Here is a 14892-nt window from a genome sequence, read left to right as displayed (position 1 = left end):
TCAAGCTTTGCGCTGAGCACCGAGCCTGTGTAAGATTCTCTTTCTCCCTCTGCCCCTCCCCCACTCGTGCTCTCTCTTTCTCTCAAAAAATGAAACCTAAATAAATTTAGAAAATAGCTAATATTTATGATTTCTGCATAAAGGAAATGATCACTAGTCTTTAAACTTAGAAAAAATCGGCTCTTTGAGGTCTATCTTTTAAAAATATGGAGACATTTCCATTTTAATCTGAAAAGTCTTACATTGATCAGTCACTCCTTACTCTTTAGGAAGTGGGACAGGTTTTAATTTTGGATAAATTTTCGTAGGATCCTAATTTGATATAAATTAATATAGATAATTGATAAAGGAGTCTTATAAACTAGCCAGTGTACCACCACTTGTAATGTTCCTAAGGTAGAACTCATCCAGTTTTCAGAGAGGACTTTGTGAGGATGGCTCCTTGGGGGGCAGCAGGCTTATAACCAGGTGTCTGTAGGTTTCTTGTTTTTAGTAATCTGTACCTCAGTTGTACAGTCTGAGATATGGTTTTGTGTGTTTTAACAAGCATTTCTAAAAAAGAATCCAATGGGAAATGTAGAAATAGATAGCTTAAGGATTCCCACACAACCTTGAAACTAATATTTTTGAAGATTTAACAGATATGTATGCTTTAACTTTGCAGACAACTTTTCTATAGCTAGGCAGTACTTGTTTCAAACCTGATACAGACACTTCAAATACACTTTTACCTTTGTTTAAGTTTAAGGGTAGAACAGCGGAAGATTTTGCTGTCATGTAGTCATTTTAAATGTCACTGTTGAAATAAGTACGTCAGAGTCAGCTCTGATGTACATGGGCTCCAAGGGAATGGTTTTGGAATTTTTTAAGTCATCTCATGCCCAATAGTGTGTTCAGCACTGGGTGCTGCTGGGTGTTATGTGGCAAGGAAACTGCATCAAGGTGCTGCCTATGTATTTAAATAATTATGTATTTCAGTCACAGGATTGGGTTTTAGGCAATGTAATGTATTTTGATTTATATCATAGTTCTTCCACACTAAGACTGGTTGCTAAAAAAGCAACAGTTAAAAAACCCTAACTTAACTCTTGTTGTAAATTTGTAAGCATAGGGTGGGAGTGATTGTAGTTGATTCCTGACTTAAATGCTCTGTACTGGTTGTGTGTCCTGTCTGTGGGTTAAACAAGTAAGACTGGTTTTTTACTTCTTGTGTGTATTACTGATTGAATTCTTCTATTCTGTGGCTAAAGAATCTTAGCTTGTCAGGGCGCCTGGGTGGCTCAGTCGGTTGAGTGTCTGACTTCGGCTCAGGTCATGATCTTTCGGTCCGTGAGTTCAAGCCCCGCGTCAGACTCTGTGCTGACAGCTCAGAGCCTGGAGCCTGTTTCGGATTCTGTGTCTCCCTCTCTCTCTGACCCCCCCCCCCACCCCGTTCATGCTCTGTCTCTGTCTCAAAAATAAATAAACGTTAAAAAAAAAAAAAAAAGAATCTTAGCTTGTCATATTAGTTCTGAATTAAGCCTTTGCAGCTCAATTGTCACTGGCAGACCAAGAGCAAGAAAGCCAGAAATGCAAAGACCAAGGAAGCATAGGTTTGTTTGGAACCAGGTTCTCTTTCCCCTTTGTGATATTTCTTTGATAATAATCATATTTATTTCTCTAATGATAATATGTATATAATATGTTATTTTCATATTCAGAGTTGCCAAGGACTAAACAGAAGGTGCTAAGGAAGGAGAGAGGTATGAAAGGTTTAAGGAAATACAATTCCTTCATCCCATGTATTTTTCAAATTGTTTAATGGGTTTCCTTCTTTAAAATTTGAGTAAAGTTGCTTAGATTATGAAATTTGGGTCTGGATCACTAGGCCAAGACAAATGGCTAGCTGATCTATTTTGGACTGCACATGACCTAAAAACTCTGTTCTACTTTAGAGAGGCCGCTTTGAGCCACTCACCACGTGAAGGAAAAGGGGTGGTAGGTGCCATTGGCCGGAACTCCATGTGCTTTGATTGATACTGTCTCAGTGGTTCAGCTTATCATGCCGTTAGCTGGATGCTGACTTATCAGGGACTGGATTACATAACACTGCTTGTCCTAGGACAGATCTAAGGGTCGATTCACTTTATTCAGATCTGACTCTTACATCTCACCAGGATATGAAGCAGTGCATCCATTTGTCTACACGTCTGACAGGTAGTTAAGGTAGTCAGAATTGGGAGATGCTTAGATGATTCTAAGCCAACTCAAGCTTATGTGGTTGCCAAATACTTTTTCAGCAGAAACGATACTTAAAGGGTCCGGCAGTGTAGCCTTCCTGAGATGTATTCAGTTAACCTTGAAACTGTTTGCACACACTTTTCTTAACATTTGCCCTTGAGAACTGAACATTCCAAATGACAAAATTAAGCTTCCACAAGTATTCCTTTGTAATCTTCCATTCTGACAAGGGTGCATCTGACAAGATGTCCCTAATGATTAAGAAGCTAGCTAGTATAATCAGGGAACACTCTTCCAAAACTCACTTCCATCTGGAAACATTCCTTATTCTGTGATTTGATCTTTGAAACTAATACTTATTTCTTTCCTTTCCTGTCACAGTGCCTTTCACTCTTGGCTGGGTTGATTGTATTGGGATTCTCACAATAAGGAAACTTTTCTTTAACGTACTTGGGAATATGACATACATTTTTAAGTGCACCCCCTCCTAACCCAGACTTTCTCTTTGTTATATACTCTTATTGTGTTGATGAGAAAAGAGTTGCATATGAAATGTAAAAAGAAATGAAATGTGGAAACCAATTAAAGTGATTGGTGCTTATCTTTCTAGTCTTGCTAAATTTATAAATGGTGCTCATAGGGAGCAGGAGCAGGAAAGAATTGAACACTGGTTCTGGCTCTGAAGAGCAAAGCCCTTGAAAGTGGGCTCACATGTTAGTTTCTCGGTCTTCGAGAATTTCTCTTTGAAGACACAAATATGTTCATTTCTTTCCATTTTGTTAGGTGAAAAGATATACTACTATCCTAGACCTTACTCTCTCTTACAGGAGATTATTCTGTATCAACTTTTGGAACACTGCTTTCTTGTTTTCAAAGTTGCCCCGGTGTTCACTTCTATGGCTAGGCTACAATTTACATGACCAGTCACCTCTGGATGACAGACCTGCACTAAGTGTTGTATACAAATGACCATCCATACAGGCAAAAATATATAATAAATTTTGGAATTGGGATTACTGGATGACAGGGAATCTGCATTTGTAATTTTGACAGATGTTCTTGGAGTACCTTACTAAGGAGGTTGTTCCTGTGTGTAGTCTGACAGCAGTAGTCATCATGGCTTCACACTGTACTATCCAACTTAATTGTTGCTGAACTGATAAGTAAAACACAGAATCTTTTTGGAGGTTTAATTTGAATTTCTTTGGATATGAAATGAGGTATAACATTTTGTGTTGAATAACAATTTGTATTTCCTTTATTAGGAAGTGCCTGTTCATAGTATTTGCTCTTTGTGGATTTTTAGGAGTCTTTCATATGTTAGGAAACTTACCCTTTGTCTGGAATTAGTAAGTTCCACACATTTTCCCTGGTTTGTGATTTGTCTTTTGACTTTGTCTTTGGTGTCCCACAGAAGGGTTTGTTTTTTTTTTCCTTAGGTAGTTAAATTTACCTTTTTTGTTAATGCTTCTGTATGCTGAATTATAGCTAGAAATTACTTCCTCATACAAAGGAATTTTTTTTTAAATGTTTAGAATGTAATCTTTTACTTTTGACTTTGATTTCATTGCTTTTTAATGTCATCACAACTTTTTAAGCTTTTATCCACATATAGTTTATCCTGGTATGAATTCAACTCCACTTTTTTTTTTCCAGATGGCTCTTCATTGTCCTATTACCATTTTCTGAAAAGCCCCTATTTTCCTTCACTGATACAAGGTGCCCCCTTACCATAGACCAAATTCATGTTTTTTATTTTACTTTTCTTCTGCTTTGTTGTCAGTCTCTTTATGTACCTCCATTAACACTTTTCTAACTGTTGACAATTTTTAATTTTTGTAAATAAATATATGACTGGTATATATTACTGGTCTTTTCTTTTTTCAAGGTCTCGCTGGCTACTACTGCTTTACCTTTCCATAGGAACTTGTCTACGAAGACAACTTTTTGCTTTGTCCCAGAATAGTAACAGTAGCAGTAAGACAGTAACATTTGTTGGCTTTTTTTATGTTAGAGAAAAAAAGGTCTTGAGAGCTTAGGCTGTGTGTAGTCAGGGACTTCCTTGGACAGAGCAGTGATTTCCCAGGCATATGTTATATCCTTGTAGTTGTGTATCTGCCATTAGTAGTTTAGCAGTCTCGGAGCAGGAAAGAGCATACCCTTGCATTCCCGGGATAAATTATTTTTATTATTTACATTGCTGATGCTGATGGGATTTAATACAACAAATGACCACCTTTGACCACTGTGTATATCAGTGGCAATGATGTATTATTCATGTTTCGCCTTTTACATTGCTTTTCTGATTTTATTACTCTTCAAAGAGCCATTGAAGTGGAATTTCACATTTGTTTAACATTCCACATTGTTGGAAGGCAAATCTGAAGCAGGCTTTACAATGGAGGAATGTGATGGATTGCCTTCAGGGAACAGATTCATTTTCAGGGCCTTTCTGCCTGCTTTCCATAGTAAATCCTGTTCCCAGAGTGAATACTTCTTTACTAGAGAATCACACTTCGGTCACTTGTAAGCACCTAACTTTTAGGCTACTACTAAAAATTTTTTTGAAGAGTAGCCCTTTTATGAAGTAAATTGTGGTGTTGATACATGTGAAGAATGCTCATAAATTGCCAGAACTTGCCATCAGTCTTACCCAGATAGAAGACAGGAGCCATTGACATTGTGCCAGAAGTCTAAACTGGGACTCTTAAACTTGAGATACTGAAATGGCTTAAATTTGGGCGTTGGCTCAAAAGCTAGCTGTAGTTTGCATAGTTGACTGTATAAAGCACATCACAAATATTAAGGATAAACATGTAATGGATCTGTAAGTAGAACTTTAGAATCTGTCAAGATAATCCTGAAAAAGAATTTTATTGATGTTCTCACTTTAAAAAGTTACAGAACTGAGACACATGAGTTGCAGCGTGTTCACATTCACAAAGGATGCAGGGTGGCGGGCGAATGGTAAGGATCCTGACCCACTGCATTGCTCTTAATACACTAGTGTGCCACATTCTGTTCTCTATCTGTTACAGTGGGAAGTCATGTTTACAATATGAATAAATTACTTTGGTTTCTCTTTATCTTGACATGGATGCCAAGTAAAATGCTATGCTTTTGTAATATAAAAATGATCATTCTGATGTGTAAAGTATATACTAATAACTGAGTTGGGAGTGTGTAGTGTGTCAGTCTGCCAGACCGAAGATTTGTTGGATTTTTGTCACTTTGTAATTCTAAGTATACAGCTAGAAAGTAAGCTGCTCTGCAAGAAAATATATGCTCCAATGATTTTGGCCTTTTTTTGTTTTAGTCACTGGTATGTATACTCCCAGTGTGTAAAGATAATGCCTGACACCTACGTACTGGGTGCTCAGAATATTTCTTGAATGAATAATGGTCACAGTCAGACTCCCTGGATGCACAGCCTGGCAGCTCCCCATTTACTGTGACTTTGGGCAAGTTTTACCATCCTTCTTTGCCTGTTTCCTTCTTTTTCAAATGGGGATGATAATACTACCAACCTTAAAGAATTATTTTAAGACCAATAAAGTGGTTGCCGTTACTATTACTGCATATTCACAGTTACTTGAAAGGCTGTTGTAGTTCTTTATTCTGTGTGCTTATTCTGTAGCATTTATTTGGAGTGTGACAAAATTCTTTACCCTTAGTTTTTGGTCTTTAAAGAACTGATTGGAGAGTAACTTAAGTGCCTTACAATCTGGCTCCTCTGGCTTAAATCACTTTTTGAACATGTACTTGGAGGCCATCCCAGACCTGTCTTTTGGTAGATTCAAATATAAGAAAGATGAGATTGAGTCAAAACTTCCTCTCATTAAAGAATCCATTGGTTTGAGCTTTAGTGGATGAGCCTTGAGAAACAAGTCCATCCTCACCCATGTAGTAGTTCCCTAAAATTATTTAGAAGAAATTACCACATCCCCTTGAGAGGCAGCTCCAAACTAAACATCCCTAATGCAAACTGTTGACCTCCTCTTAGCATCCTTGCCCCTGACAACTAAAGTTCCCATTTCTGACTGTCACAGAAGGGTAACATTATTGTCTCTTCTTAGATTCTGGACATCTTCTAGCATAAGATTGCAGGGAGAGTAGGATGTGAGCTCTGCAGCACATTGGTTAGTTCATCTATCAGCTGAGTCCCCCAAGTCTTTTTCACATGTGTGGTGTACCCATGTTTCCTCATTTCATGCCCATTCATTTGGTCATGCAGGTGCAAGCACAGGATTTCCCTTTCATTCTGTTAAATCTTACAGCTTGCTTTTCTTGTTCTATTCTGGGACAGTCCTTTTTGAGCCACCTTACTCCTTTCCCACCCACTTTTCATGTGTCATGCCCCACGTTAACAGTTTACAAAATTATGAATGTCTGTACTTAAATAGGTTTTGTTTTCTTTATTGAGGAAGATGTAATCATTCGTTATGCTCTGTAGGTTTGATATGCCTTGTTTGATCAGGTGCAAAGTATCCCCTAGTGTATTACATATTCTAATGTATTCATTGTTCGTTGACATTTAGGTTGTTTACAATTTGTTCCTATTAATATCACTGCTATAGCGCATTCCCAATCATATTTTTGTATCCTGTAGAATACTTCTCTTCCCAAACTTTTGTGGGAGTTCTTACACACTTCTTCTTCCAGGTGAACTTTAAGTTATGCTTCTAAATTCCAATCTCATTAGTATTATTACACTGAATATGTGCTTTGAGGACTCACATTTTAATTATTGAGTCTTCCCATCAAAAACAGAAATTCTACTGGAATTTAACTCATATTTTTCTATGGATTTAGGCATGCTTGCATTTGGATTCTAAAATACAACAATTGGAAGAGCTACGCAGTGGTTTTTCCCTTTCCCGGAGTTCTATGAAATGGGGGACTTCATCCTGGACTCTCAAGTTATGATCATTTTTTTTCTTAGAATGGGCTCATTTATTATATGTGCCTCTACAGTAATTCACTTTAAAGCCATTTAAAGTTTTACACAAAGACAATTTGGATTATATTTTTAGTTTCCCTGCATATACTGAACAAATGATTAATAGGCATATAATGTGATAGGTTATGCTGTAACATAACTATGTTTAGTCACTCTTCAAGTTCATCATAACTTCACTAAGTTATCCTCAGCATTAAAATGTTAAACCATCCCAGTAAGAATGAGGATTCTACTTGCAGTATAAATTGAAAGCTGTAAAACCATGATTGTCACATTTAGTAGGTAATGAATCATCTGTTAATAGGGTTATCTACAAAATTTGTCCATATTTTTGAATTTAGAACATATTTCCCAGGGCCAAAATCAGTTTTGAAATACTGTTCTTTCCACCATAAGAATCTATATAGAGTTTAAGTGACTTTTTTTCTGTTTTCAGAGAAAGTTTCATTGTGCAAATTTGACTTCATGGCCTCGCTGGCTGTATTCCTTATATGATGCTGTAAGTATTACCTTGTACTTTTTTTATCTCTAGGGTAAGCCTTGTCATAATCAAGGGTCATTAGAATGAAACATAGGCTTTCATACTCAGCGGTATCTCATTTTCAGAACTAATGCCCTTCTTTACATTTAAGTAGAATGCAAAGGAATCAAACTCTGCTGGATTTACTTCCCCTTTATAGAATTTTTCGTTTTCCCAGTTTCTAGTGGCTTATAAATTCAGGACAAGGTAATGAGATGTTTTAGGGTCTATTAAGGATTTGAAATGTGTTAAGTGGTAGGTAGGTTTCGAAAATTAAAGAATCCCGTAACAGTGTTTTGGTTTTTTTTTTCCTAAACAAGTAGATGAACTTAGGTCTCCTGACCCCAGTTAAGTCTACTGCATCCACCAGTGTTCTTTCTCCTCAAATTGTCATACTTAGGCATCACCATACCTTGCAAAACTTAGTAAGAGGCAGACTGGAAGTGTTCAAAGAATCTGGGTTTTAGACACAAAGACTTTTAAAAGCCTGACTTCTATCATTTTCCATATGGTTTGAGGCAAACCATTACCTATCTCAATAAATTCAGTTTTTAAAATGGGGAGAGTGATAGCTATTGTACTTGGCACACAGTAGGCATTCAACAAATGTTAGTCATTTCCCTTAGTGAACCCCCTCACCTAAGACTTGGAATCTTAGGAGGAGTAAATACTGAAATTTGAGCACTTCTCACAAGCACAACAGCAAGAAACTACAGTTCACTCTGCCCTTCAGCACTTTGGGCCATTACAAATGCGCAACAGACAAGTGTTTTTTGCAGACACCTGTGAAAAGACAGGAAGCACTCTTGTGTACTAAATGGGTGCCAAGTAAGGTGTAAATAGCAAGTGCTCCTGTAATTTATAGGGGCCGCTATCCCTGTGGACAGAGTCAGGAAAGCCTTCCTAGAAAAAGGGGGAAGAGAGGCCAATTCCACACAGTTCGTAAGAAAACACCTAGAAGGCAGCAGGTCAGGATCACGTGCCACTACAAAGACAGTGCAGGACAGAAGCCTGGAAGGCCACCTTAGTGCCAGGTGGAGGAGCCGGGGCCGTGACCATCTGTGCGCGAGACAACAGAGTTGAAACCGGGACTTGGATTTTAGTACACAGAGTGAGGACTTACATTGAAACTCTAGCTGAAAATCTGGCAGTAAATTGTAAAAAGTCTGTGAACCTTATTATGGCTGCTTTTACTTTAAACAAGGAAACTTTAATGGATAGAATTAAGAAACAGCTCCGTGAATGGGACGAAAATCTAAAAGACGATTCTCTTCCTTCAAATCCAATAGGTACGAAAAGTCTGCTTCCTTCCTGTGGCTTTTGTTTTACTAAAATTACTGTTTTCTGTGTAATGAAACCAAAAATTTTAGTTTCATAGTTTTATTCTGAAAAGCATACACATTTGTCTTGAGCAGTTTAAAAGAAAGTATTTTAGTGAATTGTAGCAAAGCTCAAATTCTGTGAGCACTCTAATTTTAGGCAGTTTTCCTATTCTGCACAACTTGCAGTAACTAGCTCTTATCGAAAAACTTGAGCGTTAACACTTTCCTTTCCCTGTTTAAGGTGGCATTAAATATGACCCGAGTTCTAGGACTTATGTAGCTTATGTACACACTGTTTATTAGGTAGTTACCGTAGCCATTTTTCTAGTCTTTGAGGAAATTCTATTAACATGGGCTTGATTTTCATGTTTAAAATACATTTATAAAACCAATTATAAGAAGTTAATTTTAGAACTTCCTAAGAGTATATACTTGATAGCTAGTATACTTTCGTATTGTTTATGTGAAATATGTTCTTTGTGAATGCTATAGGGAGGGTTTATTTCAAAAAGACATTATTTATTATCTGCTTTATAAAACTTGAAAAACCACCATGTCTTTAAGATTTTTCTTACAGAGTAGCTGCTTGTCTTCCTATCGATGATGTATTAAGGATTCAGCTCCTTAAAATTGGTAGTGCCATCCAACGACTCCGCTGTGAACTAGATATTATGAATAAAGTAAGTCACCATGTTCATGACACCTGTGTCTTAGGCTAGATTATCTGTGGGATCCAGTCATGCAGTTAGAAAATTAATTGTTTGCTAGTTTTATATAATTTACATTTTTTATTTTTTTAATATTTATTTTTGAGAGAGCATGAGTGGGGGAGGGGCAGAGAAAGAGGGAAACAGAATCTGAAACAGGCTCAGAGCTTTCAGGACAGAGCCTGACACTGGGCTCGAACTCACAAGCAGTGAGATCATGACCTGAGCCAAAATCAAGAATCAGATGCTTAACTGACTGAGCCCCCTCCAAGCATCCCTACATTAAAAATATTTAAAGGATAATTTAGACATTTAATTTGGGATCACACATACATTCAGATTGTTTTTACATCCTTTAAATGTTTCAAGTTTGATTTGTATGTGGAGCATATGTGGTTATATATATACATATGTCACTGTCCTATAAAGTCATTAGTTTTAGAAATGAGTATGTGTCACTTTCTCTAAAAACTGTAGTTTTTAATGATTGGAAGGAAAACGTTATTCAGAGGGATCAGTACTTTCTCTAAAGTTTCTTGATGAGCTATGTAATTACATAATTAAACAAACGTGAGTTTTCCCCACTAATTTTCCCTTAAACTTTTTAGTGTACATCTCTTTGCTGTAAACAATGTCAAGAAACAGAAATAACAACCAAAAATGAAATATTCAGGTGAGAGCTTTATTACATTTTTAGTGTACTTCTGGATATATTTTCCCAACTCCTATAACAGAATTATAGTCAAGACTATATATCCATTCTCCATATATTTCCCTCCATTAAATTACAGTCATTCCAGCAAATGAAATAGGAGGGGGTTAAGATACCCTTCCTGATTGGGTACTCAGCAGCAATAGTTATGTAAGGTATTAATCAGCATGGTCAAGTCAATTATAAGGGGGCAATCCTTTCTTCCCCATTCCTGCTTGAAAATCTGTGTATCTTTTTAGTGAATAAGGATAACATGAATGCTTTAGGCTAGTATCTTACACTCAGGGCCAAAGGTAAAGTAGGACATGCTTCTGAACATGTACTGCTACTGCAAATAGGACACTATTGTGTAGGACAATAGAGAAATTGTTGTCTACAGAGTAATCAGCAGCCCAAGGATGACCCAAAGGACATTTTCACTGTACTCCCTCTGTGAAAGACTCCTTTAGATGAAGTTTAACTCCCTATTTTACAAACGTGTAGACTGAAACTGGGCTGACTGCCAACCTCCTGTTTTCATAACGGGATTCTAAGCTATTCCCTCTTATAACCTCATTAGACATTTCTTTCTTCCCATTTTGACTTATCCTCTGTGCTGATTCTCTCGTAGTTTATCGTTATGTGGGCCGATGGCAGCTTACGTGAATCCTCATGGATACGTGCATGAGACGCTTACTGTGTATAAGGCTTGCAACTTGAATCTGATAGGTCGACCTTCTACAGAACACAGCTGGTTTCCTGGGTAATATGGTGGTGCCTTAACTGGGCAGAAAAAAGTCCAGAAAAATCCAGAGTTCTAAGCAGAGTTGTTAGAATTATAATCGAAAATAGACACTAAGATGAATAATTCTATTTAAATGCTGTTCGTTTTGAGAATGGCTAGTAACAGTATTTTTGCATAGTCTCACTAAATGTATAGTTGGAAAGTTGGCAACTGCAGTTATCCTTAAATAATCCAGACCTCTTTCATTTTAGCTCATTCTGAAAATCAGCTGGCTTATGACCCAGCAAAACTGTATCTGAACCAGTATATTCCATAATGTGTCAAACCAGAGAATATCCCAAGCAGTAATAGACAAAACAGATGCAGAAACCATTTAGTCCTGGTTTTGCTGAATGGCCTCCAAAGTATGAGCCTGATACAGCACCACCTGGAAACTTGTTAGGGTTGTTGAAAATACTATTAAGGCTGAGGAAAGTCTAAGTAGTCAGAGGTAAGCTGAGTATGGATTAGTGGTTATACTTGCCATTTTGGACTTAGGACCATGTGACTCGAACTGTCCAATCTTATTTGATACAAAACTAGAATTAAGAGAGATACCCTAGGGAAGTAAGAAATGGTTTGGTTGATTTTTCTAGTTACAGTTTGACTCTTCTAACAAAATCATTCTTACTGTAGACGAGTAGTTCTAAAATACAAGTCTCTCTCCATCCTACCCCCCATTTTGACTTGACACCAGTATATTTATGGAGGTGGTTGGTTGGTGTTTTCTAACATGACTGCAATATGAAACCACCAGGGAAAGTACCTGTGAGTTAATCCACATTAACAATATTAGTTTTACACAGCTTAAGAGCACAGTCAAAATTACAGAATTTGGCTCTGTCTTCCTAACAGATTTACCGTGATAGCTTGGGATACAAAAATGTGTTTCCTTACCTGATACCTTTTTTTTAATTTTCTAGGTACGCCTGGACTATCGCCCAGTGTAGGATCTGTGCAAGCCATATTGGATGGAAATTTACAGCCACCAAAAAAGACATGTCACCTCAGAAGTTTTGGGGTTTGACTCGATCTGCTCTGTTGCCCACAATCCCAGACACTGAAGATGAGATAAGTCCAGACAAAGTAATACTTTGCTTGTAAACAAATACATTAGGGATAAAGTTATTTATCAAGTTGGTCTTCTAAAAATCAGATCTGCTTTGGAAATTCCTGCTTTTGATGCATACCTAAGTTAAAAAGCAACATTACATGGAAGGTTCCAAATGGTATTTGAAGATTTAAATTAAAATTAGGAATATCTACTTTAGTACCTTGGTACCATTATACTCTGGCTTGCCAGAATGTCCCTGATAGGACATGAAGTCCTCACTGAAAGTGGTGGTTTCCTGCAGAAAACATAGTTGAAATTCCTCTTTTTGAAAGAGGCAAAGAAGAAAGGCTTTAATTTTCTTTAGTTTCTCTCATACTGATTTGTAAATTTTGAAAATATTAAAGAGTTAAAATATGCAATTTGAGCCCCAAAAAAGTGTTCATTTCCTTATGTATTTGTTAGTGAAAAACAGTAACTTATGTATTTACTCTTTAATTTGAACCTAAACTACTATGGAGCAGGGATGCTAAAACATACCCTGTTCAGTAAGGCTCCAAGTGACAGTGACTCTATTTTGTAAGCAATTTTGTTCCATGTAACTTGAAAAAAATTGTAAGTAAACTTTAAGAGCAAACAATATTACACATCCTCATTGTTTAAATAATGTAAAATATTTACTCACAAGCCAATAATTTAAGATGAAGTTCTAGATAGACTGATTTGCTACCTACCTCTTTGCTTATATGTTCAAGTGTTTTTTGGATCCTTTCACATTTGTGTAATTTTGATATTCCTTCACTGCTTTACAAAATTAACTGGGAAAAAAGTTCAACCAAGGGGGGAAAAATGTATGAGGCCCAGCCAAAAGCAGACTGTTAAAATCTGTGATGTTGTAATATATTATTTTCTTTTACCAAACATGCCATGGCTGTGACTGCCTAGACTTAAAACATCAACTGAATCTCATGCTGCATTATTTATATACAGGAAGTAAATGAAACGCAACTTAAGAATGCTGTCAGTTCTTTAAGAGTATATGCCAAGATTGTAGTTTTTTTTCCTAAGCTATTACTACTACTGAGAACACTGGGTTTATAGGACTGTACTAGTTCTTCAGTCTTACACTAAAGTAAAACTTATTTCCCATAGCAAAGCACATCTCTACACTGAAACCAGTCACAGAGAAGGAACGCTGCTTTTACTTTTGCCATCTGAAAGGTGTAACCTCAGAATGTTCTATTTTGTTTACTGACACTTGCAAATAAAAGTTTCTGATATTTAAAAAAAAAAAAACAACAAAAAAAGCATATAACACTATTTTTAAGTGGGACTTAAATTACTGACCTATCTGGCGACACAAAAATAAAATGTCACAATGTTGAAATAATACGTTGCACCCATTTACCTACTGAAAACATTTAGAGCTCAAACCTTTTACTTTAAAAGACCATGTGTGCGGGGCACCTGGGTGGCTTAGTCGGTTAAGCGTCTCTCACACCTCATGAGTTCGAGCCCCACGTCGGGCTCTGTGCGGACAGCTCGGAGCCTGCTTTGGATTCTGTGTCCCTTTCTCTCAAATATAAACAAAGAAACATTAAAAAAAGAAATTAAAAGACCGTATGTGTAATGATATATATATACTGTCACATACCACACACATTTCTCTTCCAATTCCAAAGGGAATGTTTATTAAAATAATAGGCTCAAGAGTAACTGTCAAGCCAACCTTTCTCAGGCCTAGCATGCATAAATTATGACAAAAGTATCAACTACGTACTAAAACAGCTTGCTAGAACCAAGTTTTGGGTTTACGAATGCCAGCCACCTGGGACACATCTGGTCTTTATTATTTTATATAGGCCATTTTGTCAACTACTGTGTTATCAACACACTTTTGTAAGCTTTACTTCTTACCTGGATTCCAGAACGATAAAATAATGCAGTTATTTCAATTACAAACATTAAGAAACACTTTTATCGAGTTACCACGTTTTAAGATCAATCAGTAACACGCTACACCACAAAAAAAAAGAAGAAAGCCTAGACAGATTACAACAGGGGAAAACAACTATACTATTTGCAATAGGAACTACTCCAAAAGAATCACAGGGTTCAGTGATATAAATCAAATTAAGAGGAGGTAGACTTCAGTTTACTGCCTGAAATATAATTAGATCTCACAAAATAAGACCTTTACTCATCTGAAGAGGTCCTCTACGCTGGCTTTTATTCTGCTATATATTCACGTCTCTTAAATCTAAGAGGGAAGGGGAAAAAAACGAACAAACTAGTTTTACCAAAAATTTTCTGCTATTTAATATCAGCTCTCATCAATTTTCACTCTTCTTTATGTAACTTAGGAGTTCATCTTTCTCCATTTGGTAACCGCTTTTTTTCCACTGTTCTCGTAACTGCTGCAACAGAGCCCCAATTTCTTTTCCCGAAGAAATGCCTACTTTTCTGATGTCATGGCCACTCACAGGAAATGGAGGAATGCACCATTGCTGCATTTGCTCAAGAAGACGATGCTCTCCTTGGTACTTCAGGAGTTCACACACACGGGTTGTTGCATCAGATTCCCTAGACTGAGTGCCAAAATCAAACACTTAGTTTCACCACACATTAGAATGCTTA

The 14892-nt window shown here is 36.9% G+C and overlaps 2 protein-coding genes across 10 annotated transcripts in view; one reads left to right on the top strand and one right to left on the bottom strand.

Moving 5' to 3' along the window:
• Window positions 1-14892, top strand: part of CRBN (cereblon) — a 47711-nt gene that overhangs the window by 17902 nt on the left and 14917 nt on the right. For 3 of the 5 annotated variants that reach the window (XM_045051884.1, XM_045051881.1, XM_045051882.1), the window contains 6 exons: window positions 7617-7679; window positions 8905-8989; window positions 9587-9702; window positions 10338-10402; window positions 11052-11183; window positions 12128-12290. In XM_045051884.1, coding sequence (XP_044907819.1) covers window positions 7617-7679; window positions 8905-8989; window positions 9587-9702; window positions 10338-10402; window positions 11052-11183; window positions 12128-12290 — 624 coding nt within the window. Of the gene's footprint in view, window positions 1-7616; window positions 7680-8904; window positions 8990-9586; window positions 9703-10337; window positions 10403-11051; window positions 11184-12127; window positions 12678-14892 lie in introns of those variants that run through there. The other 2 variants (XM_003982431.5, XM_045051883.1) reach the window with 1 other exon arrangement.
• Window positions 10391-14892, bottom strand: part of TRNT1 (tRNA nucleotidyl transferase 1) — a 35661-nt gene continuing 31159 nt past the window's right edge. For all 5 annotated transcript variants that reach the window (XM_023249981.2, XM_006928946.5, XM_045051885.1 and 2 more), the window contains one exon: window positions 10391-14843. In XM_023249981.2, the coding sequence (XP_023105749.1) occupies window positions 14589-14843 (255 nt within the window). In that variant the 3' untranslated portion in view covers window positions 10391-14588. The remainder of the gene's footprint in view (window positions 14844-14892) is intronic.

This window comes from Felis catus, chromosome A2 (assembly GCF_018350175.1).
Source record: "Felis catus isolate Fca126 chromosome A2, F.catus_Fca126_mat1.0, whole genome shotgun sequence".
In the NCBI taxonomy this organism is placed as follows: Eukaryota; Metazoa; Chordata; class Mammalia; order Carnivora; family Felidae; genus Felis; species Felis catus.
Note: the sequence above shows the minus strand (reverse complement) of the source record. Positions and strands in the feature narration are given on the sequence as shown.